The 18828-nt window shown below is 48.9% G+C and overlaps 1 protein-coding gene across 1 annotated transcript; it reads left to right on the top strand.

Annotated features, from left to right (window-relative positions):
- Nucleotides 1–8536: 8536 nt before the first annotated feature.
- On the top strand, nucleotides 8537–18022 carry RPL38 (ribosomal protein L38). The gene is made up of 5 exons (XM_073310180.1): nucleotides 8537–8618; nucleotides 8839–8865; nucleotides 9231–9291; nucleotides 11986–12108; nucleotides 17944–18022. The coding sequence occupies exons 2-5, from the start codon at nucleotides 8863–8865 to the stop codon at nucleotides 17967–17969; spliced, it is 213 nt and encodes a 70-aa protein (XP_073166281.1). The 5' UTR covers nucleotides 8537–8618; nucleotides 8839–8862; the 3' UTR covers nucleotides 17970–18022.
- Nucleotides 18023–18828: the final 806 nt, after the last annotated feature.

The following is an 18828-nucleotide window of genomic DNA, read 5'->3' as shown; positions in this document are numbered from 1 at the left end:
GCCAGCACTGGGAGCTCTCCAAGGGCCAGAGTGAGACAGATGGGCTCAGCCTCCCAGGTCACCAGGGAAATGGGGGTCTGAGAGCTGTCTCTGGGTCTAAGCTGCAGGAGTTGTGGGGCAGAAGGGAGACATCCCAGCTCATCCTCTGGACCGCCACTCTCCTGCTATGTTTCCCACTCCCCTCTCCCTGCCCTGGCTCCAAGTGCATGCCCCTTGGTGAAGGTCTCCGCTGCGAGGAGTGATAACAGCCCATCCCCACAGGTTAATGGGCTGTAAGCCAGTCCCCATAGGAGGCCACCGAGTATTATCCTGAGCCAGGGAGCTGGGTTATTGCCTCATAAAGCAGTGTGAGGGCTCCAGTTATTGCTCTCCTGCTACAAACTCTTAAAAATAATCAGGAAGCTGCTGAGTGACAGTAGAGAATGAGCAGGGTGGGAGGGGTTGGAGCAAAGACACAGACACGAATAGCCAAACAAATTGTAAGCCGGAAGCCTGGCAAACAATCCATGGGGCCGCTGGACGATCGAGATGCTAACGGTGCACTCAAGGAAGACAAGGCTGTTGCGGTGAAGCTAAATGAATTTGTTGCATTGGTCTTCACTGCGGAGGATCTGAGGGAGATTCCCAGGTCTGAGCCATTCTTCTTAGGTGACAAATCTGAGGAGCTGTCCCAGATTGAAGTGTCAAGAGAGGAGGTTTTGGAACAAACTGATAAATTAAACAATGATAAATCACCAGGAGCAGAGAGTAGTTCTACAATTTCATATTTGAGTTCGTTCAGAACTCTTGGGTGAATCCAACTGTGATATGTAACCTATCGCTTAAATCAGCCTCTGTACCAGATGACTGGAGAATAACTAATTGTAACGCTGATTTTTAAAGAAGGTTTCAAAAGCAATCCTGGCAATTGCAGGCCAGTAAGCCTCACTTCAGTACCAGGTAAATTGGTTGGAACTATCAGCACAGAATTATGAGACACACAGATAAACATGATGTGTTGGGGAAGCCAACACGGCTTCTGTAAAGAAAAAGCATGCCTCACCAATCTATTAGAATTCTTTGAGGGGGTCAACAAACATAAGGACAAGGATGATCCAGTGGATACAGTGTACGTGGCCTTTCAGAAAGCCTTTGATAAAGTCCCTCATCACAGGCTCTTAAGCAAAGTAAGCTGCCATGGGATAAGAGAGAAGGTCCTCTCATGGATCAGTAACTGGTTAAAAGATAGGAAACAAAGGATAGGAATGAATGGTCAGTTTTCACAGTGAAAAGCATTAAATAACGGGCTCCCCGAAGGATATGTCCTGAGACCAGTGCTGTTAGCGACGTTTACTGGGGACACACTGGTACAGCAGTAGTGTAGGCAGGAGGGGACACTTGGGTGGGCCCGGTGTGGGCGGGCAATGATGGGGGAGTGGAGGGGTAGGAACGATCTGGCTGCCTCTCCCCCATCCGGCTGGCCGTGCAGGGGGGCTGATAGATGCTCTGGCCAGGAGCTCCTGGAAAAATGGGGGCCCCGTAAAAATGTGAACCCCTACAGCCCCACCCACTCTGCCCCCCCCCACTGCTCAGGGCTTGCCTTGCTCCGCCCGCCCAGTGCTCCTGCAGGGAGTGGGATCAGGGTGCGGGGGCTTGCCCCACTCTGCCCAGTGCTCCTTCTGGGGATCGGGGCATGGGGGCTTGTCCCGCTCCGTCCTGTGCTCCTGCCAGGGATCGGGGGCTTGCCCCACTCTGCCCAGTGCTCCAGCCAGGGACCAGGGTGCAAGGGCTTGCCCCTCTCTACCTGGCAGAGCATCGGGATCAGGGCACGAGGGCTTGCCCTGCTCCGCCTGCCCGGCGCACCAGCCGTGGAGCAGGGTTGGGATGTGGGGGCTTGTCCCGCTCCAGCGTTCTAGCCAGGGAGTGGGGGTCAGGGGCTTGGAAGTCCACACGCACCCCACCTCACTCCCCAGCACAAGCACCAGAGCTGGACACGCCCCCCGACCCTGCTCCCCAGCTGGAACACCGGCTGGGTGGAGCGGGAGCAGAACCAGGACTGCGGGGATGGATCTGGATATTAAGTGAGTGGGCTGCGGGCCACCCATGGCTATGCATATCTGTCACATATCTGTTGCTCATCAATAGGGCAACGTGTTCCAATTCACGTTGGTCCCGATCCGCATATCTGTCCTTTGCAACTTACAGTACAGCAAACGACTGATATGTGGCTTGGGACTGATGTGAATCAGAACATGTTGCCCTATTGATGTGCGATGGATATACAAAACAACGGATAAAGGGGAGACGTATTCCAGGGACCTCCTGTATTCATAAATGATCTGGAGAAAGGGGTAAACAGTGAGATAACAAAGTTTGCAGATGATACAAAATTACTCAAGGTACTTAGATCCAAAGCTGACTGTAAAAAGTTACAAAAGGATCTCACAAAACTGGGTGACTGGGCAACAAAAGGGCAGATGAAATTTAGTGTTAATAAATAGGGCCCTACCAAATTCATGGCTGTGAAAAATGCATCACGGCCTGTGAAATCTGGTCTCTCCGGTGAAATCTGGTCTTTTGTGGACTTTTAACCTACTATACAGGTTATTCATGGAGGGGACCAGTGTTTTTCAAACTGGAGGTCCTCACCTAAAAGAGGGTCATGGTGGGGGGGTCAGAATGTTACTGTAGGGGGATTGCAGCATTGTCACCCTTACTTCTGCTCTGCTTTCAGAGCTGGGTGGCCAGAGAGCAGCGGCTGGCTCTGAAGGCAGCGAGCGCCCTGCCAGTGGCAGAGTGGCAGCTGCTGGCTGAGGTTCCAGCTATGAGGGCTGCCGCACAATCCCCCTACAAAAAAAAAAACAGGAGGACTTGTGGCACCTTAGAGATGAACCCATTTATTTGAGCAGAAGCTTTCATGGGCTAAAACCCACTTCATCAGATGCATGCAGTGGAAAATACAGCAGGAAGAGATATATATATATACACACAGAGAATATGAAACAATGAGTGTTATCATACACACTATAACGAGAGTGATCAGTTAAGGTGAGCTCACCTTAACTTAGCCCACGAAAGCTTATGCTCAGATAAATTTGTTAGTCTCTAAGGTGCCACAAGTCCTCCTGTTCTTTTTGCGGATACAGACTAACACGGCTGCTACTCTGAATCCCCCTACAATAACCTTGCAAAACGCCTCCCCCCCAAAAAAAACCTCCCTTTTGGGTCAGGACCCACAGTTACAACATGGTGAAATGTCAGATTTAAATATCCGAAATCATGAAATTTACTATTTTAAAAATCCTATGACTAAAATGGACCATGAATTTGGTAGGGCCCTATTGATAAATGCAAAGTAATGCACATTGGAAAACATAATCTCAACTACACAGACAAAATGATGGGGGTCTAAATTAGCTGTTACCACTCAAGGAAGAGATCTTGGAGACATTGTGCATAATTATCTGAAAACATCTGCTCAATGTGCAGCGGCCGTCAAAAACGCGAACAGAATGTTGGGAATCATCAAGAAAGGCATAGAAAATATCATTATGCCACTATATATCCATGGTACGCCCACACCTTGAATACTGCCTGCAGTTCTGGTCACCTCATCTCAGAAATGATATATTGGAAAGGGTACAGAGAAGGGCAACAAAAGTGATTAGGAGGACAGAATAGCTTCCATACGAGGAGAGATTAAAAAGACTTATTAAAAAGCTTGACTAAGGGGGGATAGGATAGAGATCTATAAAATCATGACTGATGTGGAGAAAGTGAGTATAGAAGTGTTATATATCCCCTTTACATAACACACAAACCAGGGGCCACCCAATGAAATTAATAGGCAGCAGGTTTAAAACAAACATAAGGAAGTGCTTCACACAACCCTCAGTCAACCTGTGGAACTCATTGCCAGGGGATGGTGTGAAAGCCAGAAGCATACCTGGGTTAAAAAACTAGTTAGACATGTTCATGGAGGACAGGTCCCTCAGCGGCTATTATCCAGGATGGTCAGGGACGCAACCCCATGCTTTGGGTGTCCCTACACCTCTGACTGCCAGAAGCTGGGAATGGGCAACAGGGGATGGATCACCCGAAATTGCCCTGTTCTGTTCATTCCCTCTGGGGCATCTGGCATTGGCCACTGTCAGAGACAAGATACTGGACTAGATGGACCATTGGTCTGACCCCAGTATGGCCGTTCTTATGTTCACATTTAACCTGACTTTCAAAATATCCTCCCTGGGTTTTATGATCCCCCTCAAGACCCTGAAATGATGCATCCATTTCTGGGTGCATGAGGAGTGTGGATAGTGGGTCTATTTGGAGGCAGTGTGCTCTAGTGTGCAGAACAATGGAGTGAGACTTAAGACCTGGGTTCTCTTTCCACGGACATAAGGTAAGTCACATGTCCCCTCTCTCCACACCTCAGTTTCCCCTTTGTCTGTCTTGTCTATTTAGACTGTAAGCTGTTTGGGGCAAGGGCACTCTCTTGCTAGGAGTCCATGCAGCACCCAGAACAAGGGGGCCTCTGTCTTGGTAGAATGAGAGTTGCCCACTAGTGTCTGGTTTGCAAAGAGGCTAAAAGCCCTGCTATTGGTATATCCCACAGCAACGTCCTGGTGTCTCAAGTTCTCGGAGCCTGTGTTTTGGGGCAGCAGGCTCTAACGCTCCCCAGGCTGCTAGAACCCCTTAGGAGTGTTTATAAAGCTCCCCCAAGCTCTGGTTTTTCCCAACCATGCTACAGCTACGAGCAGGTGCCGTGAAACAGGGCTTTATGCTTACAGGGACAGACCATGCTCAAGCCCAAGCTGCAACAGCCAGTGACCCTGTGGTGCTAATGCAATTTTTTTTTAATTTAAAGGGACTGTCCTATAAATAACACGTCCTGGACTTTGGGCAGGTTCTAATGATTTATGGCCTTTAATTTTCCCCAATACTTATTCCTGTTCCCACTTCCCCTTTGGCATGGCAGGTGTTTATCTTCCTTTTTTTTTTTTTTTTTTTTAATTTGAAACATCCATCTGGTGATTCCGGTGATTGCAGAGTTTGCAATACTGAATGCATTAAAGCCCTGACAGCTCTATTGATTTCCTTTCTCCTGCTGCATAACATAAGATATGTACAAGCAGATAGGCTGGCCCCCTGCCCCTTAGTCGAAAGGGTCTGTCCCTTTCTGTAGATCTAATGTTCCTTCTCCCATGCACATTTTGATAGATAGGAAAAAATTTTGTCCCTTAAGGTGAAGATGAATTCTCCTTCACTCCAGTATAATTTTGCTAGATCTGTAGAAATGTCCATTTAATTTATCTTCTGTCCCAGCAGTAGATATTTTACTGGGATTTGTAGGGAAGAGCCCAGAGGGGGAAAGCCCAGATGCTCTGGTGATGGGTATGGTAGAAAAACCGATGTGGAGATAAAAGTTCTGATCGAGATCCAAACTTCTGTAAAGCTGATAGGTTGGACTGATTGATTGCTGGCAGGAGTTGGCTCCAGAGCTTCACCCAGACTGTAGAGAAGGCCTGGAGCAAAGCTCACGCCTAGATGCTGATCAGGGTCCAAAGTTCCTCAAAGCGGTTCCTGGCTGGTGTCTTGGTTCCGGTCTGTCTCTGTCGTACCATGGTCCAGTTTCCTGGCCCAAGGGGCTGATCCTGCTCCCGTGCAGCTCACAGGGAGTCTTGGCACTGTCTTGAGGGGGAGCTTGTGCTCTAGGGCTGGGGGAAACTATGCCACCAGTGTCCTAAGTCACCTGACCCTTCTGCCCAGACTTCCAGCATGACCCCACACACACACACAGAGGTGTGTGTGTTTCATGATAAATACAAGCCTGTCTCTCTCTTTCCTAGGGCTGGCTGGGAGCGGAGAGGAGAAATCATGCCAGCAAAGCCTGAGCTTTCAGCCTTCTCCCCTCACTTGTTCCAGGCTGGTTCAGTTGTCTGACAGACGAGCTGCGGTTTCAGAGCCCCATGTGTTTCTATTCCCGGCACTGACCTGCTCTGTGGGCCTCAGTTTCCTCACCTGAAATCTGCGGGGAGATGAGACTTGCCTTTTTTTGTGAAGTGCTTTAAGATCAAAGGATGGAAACTGATGCAAAACTGAAGTATTAGCAAAGTCACTCTCCCCTTCCCATAGTGATCAGGGGGAGGGGAGATTGGGGGTTTGGAGGGAGCAGGTTACTGGGTCTCTCCAGGTGCATTAGAAGAAATACAGGTACAGCCGGAAGGGAAAAGAACAGTGGGGGAAGCCTCTGGACATATATTTTGGATACATACCCCTCCAAACCCCCTGAAGTTCCTACTTATTCATGACTCATTTGCTGGTGGCGGCTGAATCTGCCCATCCTGGGAGGGCTGGTCTCAGTAATGCATCCCATAGAGGAGTGCAGAAGCAGCTTTTCAACAACGCAGCCCCACAGACATCGGGACACTGTCAGTGAAGTGTCTGTTCCTTCCCCTTGTCCCTCACCATTCCCCTCACAGCCAGCTGGACATGCGTCCGCCCAGGACCTGGGCTCCTAGCATTTCTAAATCCCAGCGAGCGGAATCAGGGCAAGGGTGCTTATAGAGAAACTCACACCCAGGAGAAATTCCTGATGCAATTCCCTTGTTGGAGGATGTCACTTTCACAGCCAGGCACCTGCTGTGTGGGTCAAGCAGCCCCCTGGCCCTGTTGGCTTGTTACCGCCCCATTCCCCTAAACTCCCAGCAAAGCACTAAACCCAACATTTGCTTAGCCCTTAGCAAATGATCCAGTTTCTCTCCAAGGCCTGGTATGCCCTAGTCCACGGCTGCTCTTTGGATGGCAGCAGCACGACCGATGGATTGAGGATGCCATGTAGAAGGAACCTGATTACTGTTCGGGACAAAGCAAGCCACACTGAGCCGTGGCTGTTGGGGAGGGCTAACCTTTCCCAGGGTCATCACCCAATGCAATACCTGGGACCAGGCTGCTTTGCTCTTTACATTGACTTTGTGCAAGGGTGCTAAAGCGTTGCTAAAGCTCCCTCCCGTGGATGAACTGTTCCATTACATCCCTAGCTCTGACATGCAGCTCTTTGAAGGGGGCCCTGAACAGGACAGCTTGGGGGAGGGACACACTGTGGGGAGGGAACTAGGCTTGTGCCCATCCTAACGGATAAAGGAGGCCTGAAATATTTTTCTGTTTTGAAAACTCTGGTGGTTCTCTGCCTTAGAAGCCAAAAGGAGACAATGGCACCACCATCGTAAAAATTGCAGACCTAATTTGCCACCAGCTCGGTCCTATAATCTATATTGCAGCAGCACCCAGCAGTGGCAGTCATGGACCAGGCCCCCATTGCGCTAGGCACTGTACAAACCCAGATGGGCTCCACTTCTGTGTTCTAAACTTTTCCCTGCCCCTTTGCTCTATTCAAATTGTAAGCTCTTTGGAGCAGGGACTGTCTCTGATTCTGTCTGTCCAGTGCCTAGCACAATGGCACCCCATTCTTAGGTGGCCCCCAGGCACTGCCATAATTAACCTGATAAATAATGATAGCCCTAACCACACCCTGCTTTCTTCTTCTCTAGCAGCTTCCCTCCGATGCCTTCAGATTAGTGAACTGAGCCTCACAGCCACCATATAAAGTAGGTGTCATTACCCCCATTTTACAGATGGGGAAACTGAGGCACAACACAGGGGGATTTGACGTGTCCAAAATCACACAGCAAAATTGGAGTTAAACTGAGAACAGAACCCAGTCTCATTTTGTGGTTGCCTTAACCACAAAAAAGCATACTCTCTCCTCTTGTATCATAGAAACATAGGGCTGGAAGGGACTTCGAGAAGTCATCAAGTCCAGTCCTCGGAGCTGCGGCAGGACCAAGAACATCTAGATCATCCCTGACAGGTGTTTGTCCAACTTGTTTTTAAATGCTTCCAATGATGGGGACTCCAACAGCTCTCTTGGGGAGCCTATTCCAGAGCCTAACTACCCTTAGAGTTAGAAAGTTTTTCCTAACATCTAACATAAATCTGCCTTGTTGCAGATTAAGTCCACTGCTGCTTCTCCTACCGTCAGTGGACATGGAAAACAACTGATCCCCATGCTCTTTATAACAGCCGGTAACATGCTGGAAGACCCAGATCACAGCACTAAGCAAAGAGAGGTTGTAACAGTCAGCCAAGAAACTGCAATGGATGGCATTCAACTCTACATTAACAAGAACGTGGTCGTGTCTACAATGACCCCCAGCTGGGAGTAATGCAATATTAGTAGATCCGGACTAACCGGCAAAGGAAATATTATAAGGAACACACACACCCCAACCGTGAGTTGTGAATTAATTGTTTATCATTAATTAAAATCTTAATACAATTAGTATAATTGTAATAAAAATCGACAGCACTATCCTTAGCTATTCATATCAATGAAGACAATAGCAAACACGACACCAACACCCCCCCCTCACAACCACACACTGTAACCCCTGTCTAAACCTAGGGTCCCAAATAAACCAGCACGTCTCCGGCTAGCCAGCCCTCCTCACTTGTGTTGCTGTGAGCGCCCCCCGGCGCCTTTTGCCTGCTCTCGGCACCAGTAGCCGCCTGGGTCTGGTTTAAGTGCCCGGATGCGGAAGTACTTGTTCCTTTTCACCGCCGCGTCTGTGGCTGTCTGAGTGAGTGGCCGGGGGGTGCGCAGCTGGATCCGCCGGCATCCTCGGCGGGGCCGGGTGCGGGGGTCCCGAGGAGGGGATGAGGGACACGGGGGAGCGGGTGTGGGGCCAGGCGGGCGGGCCGGTTGGCGGGGCGGGGCGGGGGCGAGGAGGGGCGAGCTTGGGGCTTCTCACCCCCCCCCCACCCCCGCGCTGACGCCATCTTGGATTTTCTCTCCCGCAGGTCCCCGCAGCCCGGCCGGTCGCCATGGTGAGCCAGCACGTGGGGGTGATGGGCGCCTGGGTCTCGGGTGGGACGGGGCGGCGGGCCGGGCCCTGGGGGGACCCTGCGGCGTGGCGAGGGCGGGCCGGCCCTGCGGGGAGTCTCTCCCCGTCTGCTCTGGGGACCTGGGCTCACGCCCCGCTCCCCCAGTGCCCCGGAGGGTGGGCACGGGTGCGAGGGGCTGGCGGAGCAGTTCCCGGGTGCGAGCCCGCTGTCGGGCAGCTGAGCGGCCTAGGGCTGGCTGGTTCGGGGACACATGCCTCCCGCAGCTCGCCAAGCTGAGGGGCGTTCCAGATAGGGAGTCTTCATAATAATCATTTAAATTTTTGTTTTTTTTATGTACGTATTTCCAGCCTCGCAAAATCGAAGAGATCAAAGACTTCCTGCTTACAGCCAGGAGAAAGGATGCCAAATGTGAGTAGTACTAGTTGCCCAGGGGCTGGGTTGAAGCCCTGCATGGGGCCTGCTTGGCTTCCGTCTGTCTTCTAAAAAATCATCTCCTGTTGAAGTGCTAAAGAGGGCTTTCCTCCGTAGAAGCTGAAGGGAGGGAATCTTTTTACCCTAGTGCAGACAGAGTGCGTGGGCCCCACAGCATGTCTGCTTACTTATATGTTTAGCTATGGCCACGTGGTTGTTAGGGAGCGATGTTGGGACTTAAATTCCTGGAGCCGATGAGTACACGTTAGACGATTGGTCAGGGGCTTGCCCACATGCTACAACTTCCTGTCCAAGGGCAACTGTATAGAGTCTAAGTTAGTTGACACAGGACTGACCATGAATGACTGCTCAGTGTAGATCCTGTTCACCATCTTTAAGGCTACTATTCTGTCCTGGATTCCGTGACTTTCCAGCACCTCTGGGACTACTTCTGGGGCACAGCTGGAGCAGGTGTCAGCCCCCTGGGATGCTGGAGCAGCTGGCAGGTGTCCGGTCTCCTTGGGCTTCAGCAAGGGTCAGCCCCTACCTCCGGAACAGCGGTGGGCATGCTCTCTCTCACCCCCACCCCCAAGTATTTTTTAGTAAAAGTCAGGGGCAGGTCAGGGGCTTCTGTGAATTTTTGTTTATTACCCGCAACCTGTCTGTGACTTTCACTAAAAATAACTGACAAAATCTTGTCATGTCTGCTACTAATGGGTAAATCCTGTCCCTAGCAGGGGACATAAACCTGACTCTGCTCTAGACCCACACACTTCCGTCTGTAACAAGAGTGGGGGCTGTTCTTCCCAACACAAATGAATGTGTTAGTGACTTATTCAATTGTTTAAGATTAATATATAGTAGTGTTAGTATGTGTATTAAGTAGAGGTGCACTTCCTGCCCTGTGGAGCTCTGTCTAAAAGTAGTGGTTTCTCATTGGATTGGTACTTAACATGGTGACCTTGATTAAATGGTGTAAGATGGGGAGCGGAGCAAATTCTGGGATTACAATAGTTTTCTCATACCTTGTGTTGAATGCTACAAAAATAATCATCCAGGAAGTGGCAATCACTAAATAAATATAGCAGCATCTGAGCTTAAATAAAGCAAGTAGAGGCTAATTGCAATGCCTGTTAAATAGAGAGCCTGACTGTGGTTATACCAATGTTAGTTTGTTTTTTCTTATAAACTGCGTTTGTGTTTGTTTTGTCATGACCCAAGTTCAGGACTACATTTCTCCTGCAAGAATTGATGCTATTGGGGCACCTCAAGTAGTGTAAGGAGTGCGGCTCCTTCCCTTCATGGGAATGTGGTGAACAGGGACACACAACCTTGCACTTGGGTTTTGGCAAATAAGTGATGTTGGAAACTATTTGCAACTATGGTATGATCCTGTGTCTTGTCAGTTTCAGTCTAGCCTTTCAGCCACATATTTAATATCAAAAGCTTTTCATATTCTTTTGAAAGAGGCACCATTAACTCACTCTTTTGCCTGTAATTGTCGTACCTGCTATTGTTTCAGGTGGCACCTAAGATGACTAATTGCAAAATGAGAAATGTCTCTTCGGTTTGCTTTTAGCATTTGACAGTACTTAGTGTGTGGTTTCCCAGTGGTTCTCAAACCTTTGTATTGGTGACCCCTTTCACACTGCAAGCCTCTGAGTGCAACCCCCCTTATAAATTAAAAACACTTTCACACAATTATAAATGCTGGATGCAAAGCAGGTTTTAGGGTTGGGCTGACTGCTCGCAAGCCCCACATAATGTCACGACCTAGTTTGAGAGCCCCATTTACACTGTTCCATTCTTTGTGTGGGTCTTGCACTGCAACAAAGAGGAAAAATACTTGAAAATGGGCTTTGTAAAACCCATTATGTGAGCAAGAGGTGAGGGCATGGTGTAGTACTTGAAACATTATTATGGCTGATAGTGTCATTTTTAAAAAGCATTTCAACCAGTTCTGGGTTCGGTAAACCTCTGATAGCTTCTGTAATGCAGAACTCTTGGGGCTTTTTCATACTCTGCTTCAAGAAGGGAGGCTAAGAAGCACAGTTTCATATGTTTGAAGGAACTGTCTAGTTAAATTGGTTCTAAAAGACAAAGATGAAAAACTGGATTTAAAGCATCTTCTGCAGCCTTGGATAACTTGAATTGTATGTAAAAACATGGTGGTGGAACTTGAAATGTTGTTTATGTGCAAAAAGATCATAATGGTAAATACAACCTTATAACACTTAAACTGTCTGACTCTGTTGGAATTTGTGGCACTATAAATTTCAGTTCATTAAGTTTTGTGTGTGTGTGTGTTGGGGGACAATAGCCTGAAATATACAGCTGTTTGCTTTGTGAAATCCTCATGTGGTCTATCCTCTTTACTGGCTGGAGTGAGTTAAATCCAGTGAAAACACTTCAGCTGCAGCTGACACTAACAAACTGATGAGGTTTTTGAGCTGGATTTTCACTGTGCCCCTTTGTGATGGCAGTAGGGTGGCCAGGGTTAGATAGTCTTGAATTCTGCTCTGCACTTAAACATTTGAGGCAGAATAACTGGTGTGCAAGGCCTTGTAGTGGGAGGGCTACTTTTTTCACTGGGTTCCTGAGACTTTCCTTGGCTGGCTGGAGTGGCTTGCAAAAGTTATTGTGTGCGCAAGGCACTAATGATGTGCTAACTCCAGCTTCTTTCTACTGCAGCTGTCAAGATCAAGAAGAACAAAGACAATGTGAAATTTAAGGTGCGTTGCAGCCGGTATCTCTACACTCTGGTCATCACAGACAAGGAGAAGGCTGAGAAATTGAAGCAGTCCCTGCCACCAGGTAACTGACTGTGGGGGAGGGTGTCCTGTATTTTATATAGCATTTTTTCAGATCTCAAAGTACTTATAACCAGCCTCTTGTGTTATCTAGAGTTACCAGTGGCGCCCCTCTTTCATTGTGACGTGAAGTGGAACAGGAAAGTGAAGGCTTTGGGACCCCCTTTGTTTGCTCTACTTTTGAGAGCCTCACGCTGCTAGGCTGAGCAGGGGATATGTGAAATGGCTCTTTCTGCGCATACAAGAGCTGCCAAAGAACACACACACACGTTTGATGAAGGGTAGTGCTACATTATGGAGCACAGACCCTCGTTCTGGCTCGCCGTTCATTCCCTCAGCTTGATCGGATCTGTAAGCTGTGGGTATTCACAGTGTTCTACAGTACATGAAATAGGGAAGCAGCAGATACACTGATTTGGTCAACTTACTGTACCCTCTACCCAAGAGGTGGGCAAACTATGGCCCACGGGCCACATCCGGCGCATGGGACTCTCCTGCCTGGCCCCTGAGCTCCTGGCCTGGGAGGCTAGTCCCCGGTCCCTCCCCTGCTGTTCCCCCTCCCCCGCAGCCTCGCTCTGCCACTGGAGCAAGTGCTCTGGGCGGCTGGTGCTCCAGGCAGGGGGCAGGAGAGGTTGGATAGAGAGCAGGGGAGTTCAGGGGGTATGGATAGGGGTCGGAGTGGTCAGAGGGCGGGGAACAGGGGGGTTGGATGGGGCAAGGGTCTGGGGGGGCAGTCAGGAATGAGCGGGGGGGGGTTGGATGGGGTGACGGGGCAGTCAGGGGTGGGGGGTCCGCGGGTGGTCAGGAAGCAGGGGGTGGTGATGGGACAGGAATCCCGGGGGGGGGGTGGATGGGGCCAGCAGGGGGGTCAGAAAGGAGGCGGGGGCTGGGCCACACCTGGCTGTTTTGGGAGACACAGCCTCCCCTAACCAGCCCTCCATACAATTTTGGAAACCCGATGTGGCCCTCAGGCGAAGAAGTCTGCCTGCCTCTGCTCTACACCTACGCACATCCCATGCATCATTTGAGAGCTTATTGAGCCTACTGTCAAGTGCTGCCGTTACCATAGAAACGGATAAATGATGACACCATCAATATGTTTAAATGACAACTTTGGGGTCAAAGAAACTCAAATTTATGTCTTGAAATAATAGTCATTAAACTAACAGAAACCAATGCAAATACTTCGAAGTGTTACAACAACAATCTAAAGGGTAAAATTTGATATAGGTAATATTGAAATGTAATAGCACTGGTGACATTTCTAGTCAACATCAACTCATTCATCATCGTGATCTCTGTCGAGTGTGTAGGTTACAACAGTGTGTGCAGGGAAAATTGTCCTGACTGCAACAGAGTTGATTGTCTGGCAACTGTTATTGGTTTAGGCACAAATAAGATCTTGCTGAAGATCAGATGTCATTGGGGCCTTGAAGCATACAGGAAATAGTTCATCCACACTTTTTCCATCCATGTTGCAGTGGTGATCCAATATCTGTGCACAGGCATCCAAATCTTTGTTTGCCAAGAGCATGTCCTGACGTGCTCTTCAAAACTACTGACATGCATGGTGGGAGTTTGGCCAGTGACACTTGTCTTTTTGATGGCTAGTTTGAGGCACAAGCAACTGAGGTCTTTGTGGGTCTCTTTTTCTTTCTTGCTCTGGTCATGCACTGCTACCAACTTCTTTGCTGCAGAAATTGCACCTTGTCCATCTCTCTCCCAGTTTGGCAATGTCTCTGAAGCAGTAAGCTTCGTCTGCTTTGACAATGTTAAACAGATTTTTTTTTTTCCCCTAATACAAAATATGGATGACTCAGGGTCACATCCTGTTAATGTGTGTACTGCAGAAGTCAGGAGTGAGTGTGTGGAAAAGTTGCATGCACAGGGATGAGGTAATGCTAGTCAGTTGTGCTGGTAACAGTGACTGTTTCACTCCACATGTTATCTGTGTGTTCCATTTTTGGAAATTAACGAACAGCAAGGACCAAAATATCTGAATCGGGGACCTAATTACTACGGCTCCTTTGACACCGAGACACACGCGTCATATTGGCACGTACATAATGCAGAAGCTTCCTTGTGAATACTGTACAAGCCTTAGGCTTCTTTAGCCCTCTGCGGGTGATGGACTTCACTGCTTCACTATTGGAAAAGCTTCCAGCAAGAGGGAGCGGGTTTGCTCCTGCGCGCTCAGCTGCATATTCACAGAGGAATTTTACCAAGTGCCTGCTTGTTGCCTGCCAGCCACGTTTCTAAACTTTTTCCATGGAGGTGCAGGGTGTCCACCCATCCTCTGGTAACTCTTGCATCCAACCTTATGTCCTATCTGGCACTGTTTTTCTGCAGTTTTCACAGAGTTACTGTTGTCATATCTGTCAAAAACTTTGATTATAGAATTAATTTTGTCAAATCCTTTTAGCGCCTGCCTCAGGTACTGAGCAGCCAATTCATTGAATGTCTGTAATTTTCTGTAGCCATGATTTGTGTGACAGCCACAGCATCTCTGATGTACACTGTGGTTTCTTTGTTGCATGCTCTTAACTCATGGATTCTTTCAGCTTGATGCCCTAATTCAGCTTTGTCAGTTCTCATTGTTCCATCAGTGTGGAAGAGGACATAGGCACAGGTCCTACTGGGCAACTAAGAACAGTTGCCATTGAAACATCATCCCTGCATTTTCTAAGGACAGGGCTCTGTGGAAAGCAATTTGTGGACTGACAGCTGTAATGACTGTCCCTCCCTTTCTAGACTAAATGTCTGATTTCTTGGCTGGACTAAAGAAGGTACAGATCCCATCAGAAATCAAGTGCACCTCTCTCAAACCTCTCCTTTTGTTCTTCACCTACGTCTTTTGTTTTCAGTAGACTCTTGTCTGATGCAACATCCGATGTACAGGTAGATATGTTGTTAAGCATGTCTGGATGTGATTCAGGGTCAAATGAATTTGTCATTGTTACTGACAGTGGTTAGTAAGAGCTGTAACATGATCTTTATCCTTCTTCAGTGCAGGGGCAAGGACTTGTTTGTGGACTTCATTACTAGTTCTTAGGCCATTTCTTTCTCTCATAGCTTTTGCATATTCATAATTTGAATGTTACCTCTAACACTAATGCTAACCTGTGCATAAGTGTCACTGAATTAAAAAGCTAGTTCCTAGACCAGTGATTCTCAACCTATTTATCACTGTGGGCTGCATATGCAGCTGACAGCGTGTTACCTGGGCCTCAGGTTGAGAACCACAGTGTCGCTTCTCTCTCTCTCTTTCCCCCCCATCCCCAGCACTTCCTGCCCAGGGACCCCCTCCACAGAGTGGGGCCAGGAGCAGAGCCCTGGGTGGAGAGCCAGGCAGCAGGAGCCCCAGACCCTACCGGGTGGCAGGGCAGCTGTGCAGCAGCCCAGACCCAGGCCGCGTGGGGCCCGCCAGCCTTTAGCATGCATCTGGGTTGCAACTGTATGCTAATTGGGTTGAGAACTACTGTTCTCGACTATTTCAAAGGCTAGGACTACTATTTCAAAGGCATTCCAGACTAGATGCTACGTTGTATGTGCAAAAGCTTACAAATGGAGCAGCATGACATTAGGAATTCATGTACATTGTATCTATCCACTCTGCCGGACAAACTATGGACATATGCAGTCAGCTGCTACTGCTGCACAACCTTCAATGTAAGGCTGATCTGGTCAGCAAATTCTAAGTGAAAATATCCGACTATTACAGTCACTTGTGGGGTACTTGGACAATTGAGAGTCTGCGATATGAAACCAATTCATGGTAATACATGGCAAAATGTTGATAGTTGCCATTTTTTGTCACGTGCCAAACAGCATTATTTGTAGGGGGAAAATTGCCCTTGCAGAACCAATGACCATCTTTATCTGGGAAACACCACATTACGGTGTGTAACTTAAACAGTAAAACCTATAGTCACTGCAGTGTTTCTGGAACAGCAAAGGAGGATCAACAAAAATTATTAGAGGACTAGAACACGAGTTATGAGGAGAGGCTGAGGGAACTGGGGATGTTTAGTCTACGGAAGAGAAGAATGGGGGGGGATTTGATCGCTGTTTTCAACTACCTGAAAGGGGGCTCCAAAGAGGATGGCTCTAGACTGTTCTCAGTGGTAGCAGATGACAGAACGAAGAGTAATGGTCTCAAGTTGCAGTGGAGGAGGTTTAGGTTGGATATTAGGAAAAACTTTTTCACTAGGAGGGTGGTGAAACACTAGAATGCGTTACCTAGGGAGGTGGTAGAATCTCCTTCCTTAGAAGTTTTTAAGGTCAGGCTTGACAAAGCCCTGGCTGGGATGATTTAATTGGGGATTGGCCCTGTTTTGAGCAGGGGGTTGGACTAAATGACCTTCTGGGGTCCCTTCCAACCCTGATATTCTATGATACGTCCTCATTTTCGGTACCACTGTTTCACTGTGCCTACAGGGATATGGCCCCACTTGATAGCCTCACATCACACCTCATCTGCACATACATTAAAGAAGCTTCAAATGACATACTGCATGGGTGAGTGTAGGGTGGGGGCATTCAACTCCAAATATATGGCCCTTATTTTTTTTTTTTTTTTTTTTGGAGAGGTGCCTTATGGAGAGGTGCCTTAAACGTCACCTCATAGGGAGAACTACTGTGGGCGGGGTTGCCCTGTCTGTCTAATTTTGGTTCACTTAGTATCACTTGAATGCTGTGCATGTCCCATTGTCTTAGGGGCTTGTTGCTTCTGGCTGTGTATCCCCTATTCCTGGTAGTTCGCTTTGTGCTTTGCCGGAGTCCAGTGTCGGAGAAGTGTCCAGCCCTGCAGTCACTGGTTTCATGTGTTAACGTAATGAAAGTGCTGCTTTTTAAAGAGAGCAGGAAGAGAGCTGCTAAAATATGGGAGACGCTTATGAGGCTGACAACAGGGGTCACCGCAGAAAGTAATGGTCTTCAATTAAAAGGGTGAATGAGACTATGCATATGGGGTAACATGGACCAACAAGCAGAGAGGTGGTTGAGGCGCCAGCAATAGAGATCCGATAACACCCAAAGGACTCTGATTGTCTGGCAGTGCTCCTCCGGGAGCCCCTGGTGTCACATGCACTCATGGGCAGAGTGTGAACTGCAAGTCCTGCCCTGAAGGGAATGATGGAGGGACTGTAAGTGGGGAAGGAGATAATTCCCTCTTGCCACAGCCGTCTGCTACTAGGAGAGGTTCTGGTGTTGCCATAAGAACGGCCATACTGGGTCAGACCAAAGGTCCATCTAGCCCAGTATCCTGTCTTCCAACAGTGGCCAATACCAGGTGCCCCAGAGGGAATGAGCAGAATAGGGGATGGATCACTTGACGATTCCCTATCGCCCATTCCCAGCTTCTGGCAAAGAGAGGTTAAGGACACCATCCCTGCCCATCCCATGGAGTTTGAGATCAGCAAAAACATTCTTGATGTGTCAGCCCAATTCAAGTGGCTTTTTGGTGCTGAATTCCAGGTGTGGGGGCTAAGTGCCCTCCATTGGGGCAGCAATGGGGTTTGCTGCCCCGCCTACTGTATGAAAATCATGGCCTCTCTCCCAGTATTAATTCTGAAACAGAATATCTGGCCCTAGCCTTGCAGCATCTGAGCAACTGCTCTTGCTTTGAAAGCTATGGGAGTGAGGTCTCAAGTCTGGAAGCTTTAGGCTTCAGAGAAATCCACTCCTGACCTGTCATTGGGGCCCACAGTCCTTTCAGCAGCTTGTCTCCAGGATGCAGTGCACCTGTTACAGGGTTTCACAGCCAGGCAAGCAGAAATGATGAGTGTGATCGATCTCTCTTTAGCTACTCAACCTTTCTTTTTCCCTCCCTTCTCTTCAGGTTTGGCTGTGAAGGAGCTGAAATGAACCAGTCGTGCTCAGAGCTTTTCAGGTGTGAGATAATAAAAGAGGGAACTGCTCTTGTGTGTCTGGCTTCTCTTTTCTGAAGGATGACTTGACCAACCTACTGCTGCTTATGTAACTGCTCCAGAAGGAATGTCATCAAACGGGCAGGCTCTGTCCCAGCTGAGCATGGCCAGGGTCCTCGTGCTACCCCAGCTGGCAGTTTGGAGTAGCTGCAGGAGCCACGCCTGTACCACCTGTACTCCACTGAAAGAGGTGGTAGCCCAGGGCTTGCTGGCCAGAGATACGTGGGTCATGTGCTGGGTTGGCCCCTCAGTCTGTTCAGATGAAGTTATCATCAGCTGCCATATGGTCTGCTTTTCATTTATCACCCGCGTCCGAACGTGCTGGGTCTCTTTAGCCCAGCGCAGCCGGCACTTCTAGAAGTGAATAGAGATGGAGGCACTAACACCAGCGTGGGAAGTTGCTGCTGACATCACTCTCAAACCTTGCCTCTAGTACGAAGTGGGCAGCAGCCATACCGCCATGCTCCTCTAGTAGAGACGCACCTGTGCCAGCTACAGAGCTGGAGCCAGCGTAACTGCACCTGCACCGGGGCTTGTCCTGGCAGAGCTGTCAGTGGGTGCGGGTTTCCCCCCCGTGCTCCTCACTGATATGTATGCGCTGGCAAAACTGAGGGTAGGCCAGGCCTGGCTCTTTGGACTGCAGCGTGTCCACGCTCGTGCTAACGTGCAGGGAAAGCACTCGTGGCTCGCATCCCACAGGTTCACCGGCTGTAATGCCGAGATTTCCTTCCCGTGGGCTGGGGCTGCAGTTGGCCCTGTTGGTTCCGGTTCCCTTGTCTAGCGTTCAGTTAAGCAAA

The sequence above is a fragment of the Lepidochelys kempii genome, chromosome 14, assembly GCF_965140265.1.
Source record: "Lepidochelys kempii isolate rLepKem1 chromosome 14, rLepKem1.hap2, whole genome shotgun sequence".
Lineage (NCBI taxonomy): Eukaryota > Metazoa > Chordata > Testudines > Cheloniidae > Lepidochelys > Lepidochelys kempii.
Note: the sequence above shows the minus strand (reverse complement) of the source record. Positions and strands in the feature narration are given on the sequence as shown.

What these genes read in the sequence shown, in the direction of transcription:
- RPL38 (XM_073310180.1), top strand. An exon ending in CAGGAGAAAGGATGCCAAAT is followed by an intron (nt 9,292 to 11,985) that starts GTGAGTAGTACT and finishes TTTCTACTGCAG; the next exon opens with CTGTCAAGATCAAGAAGAAC. An exon ending in GAAGCAGTCCCTGCCACCAG is followed by an intron (nt 12,109 to 17,943) that starts GTAACTGACTGT and finishes CCTTCTCTTCAG; the next exon opens with GTTTGGCTGTGAAGGAGCTG.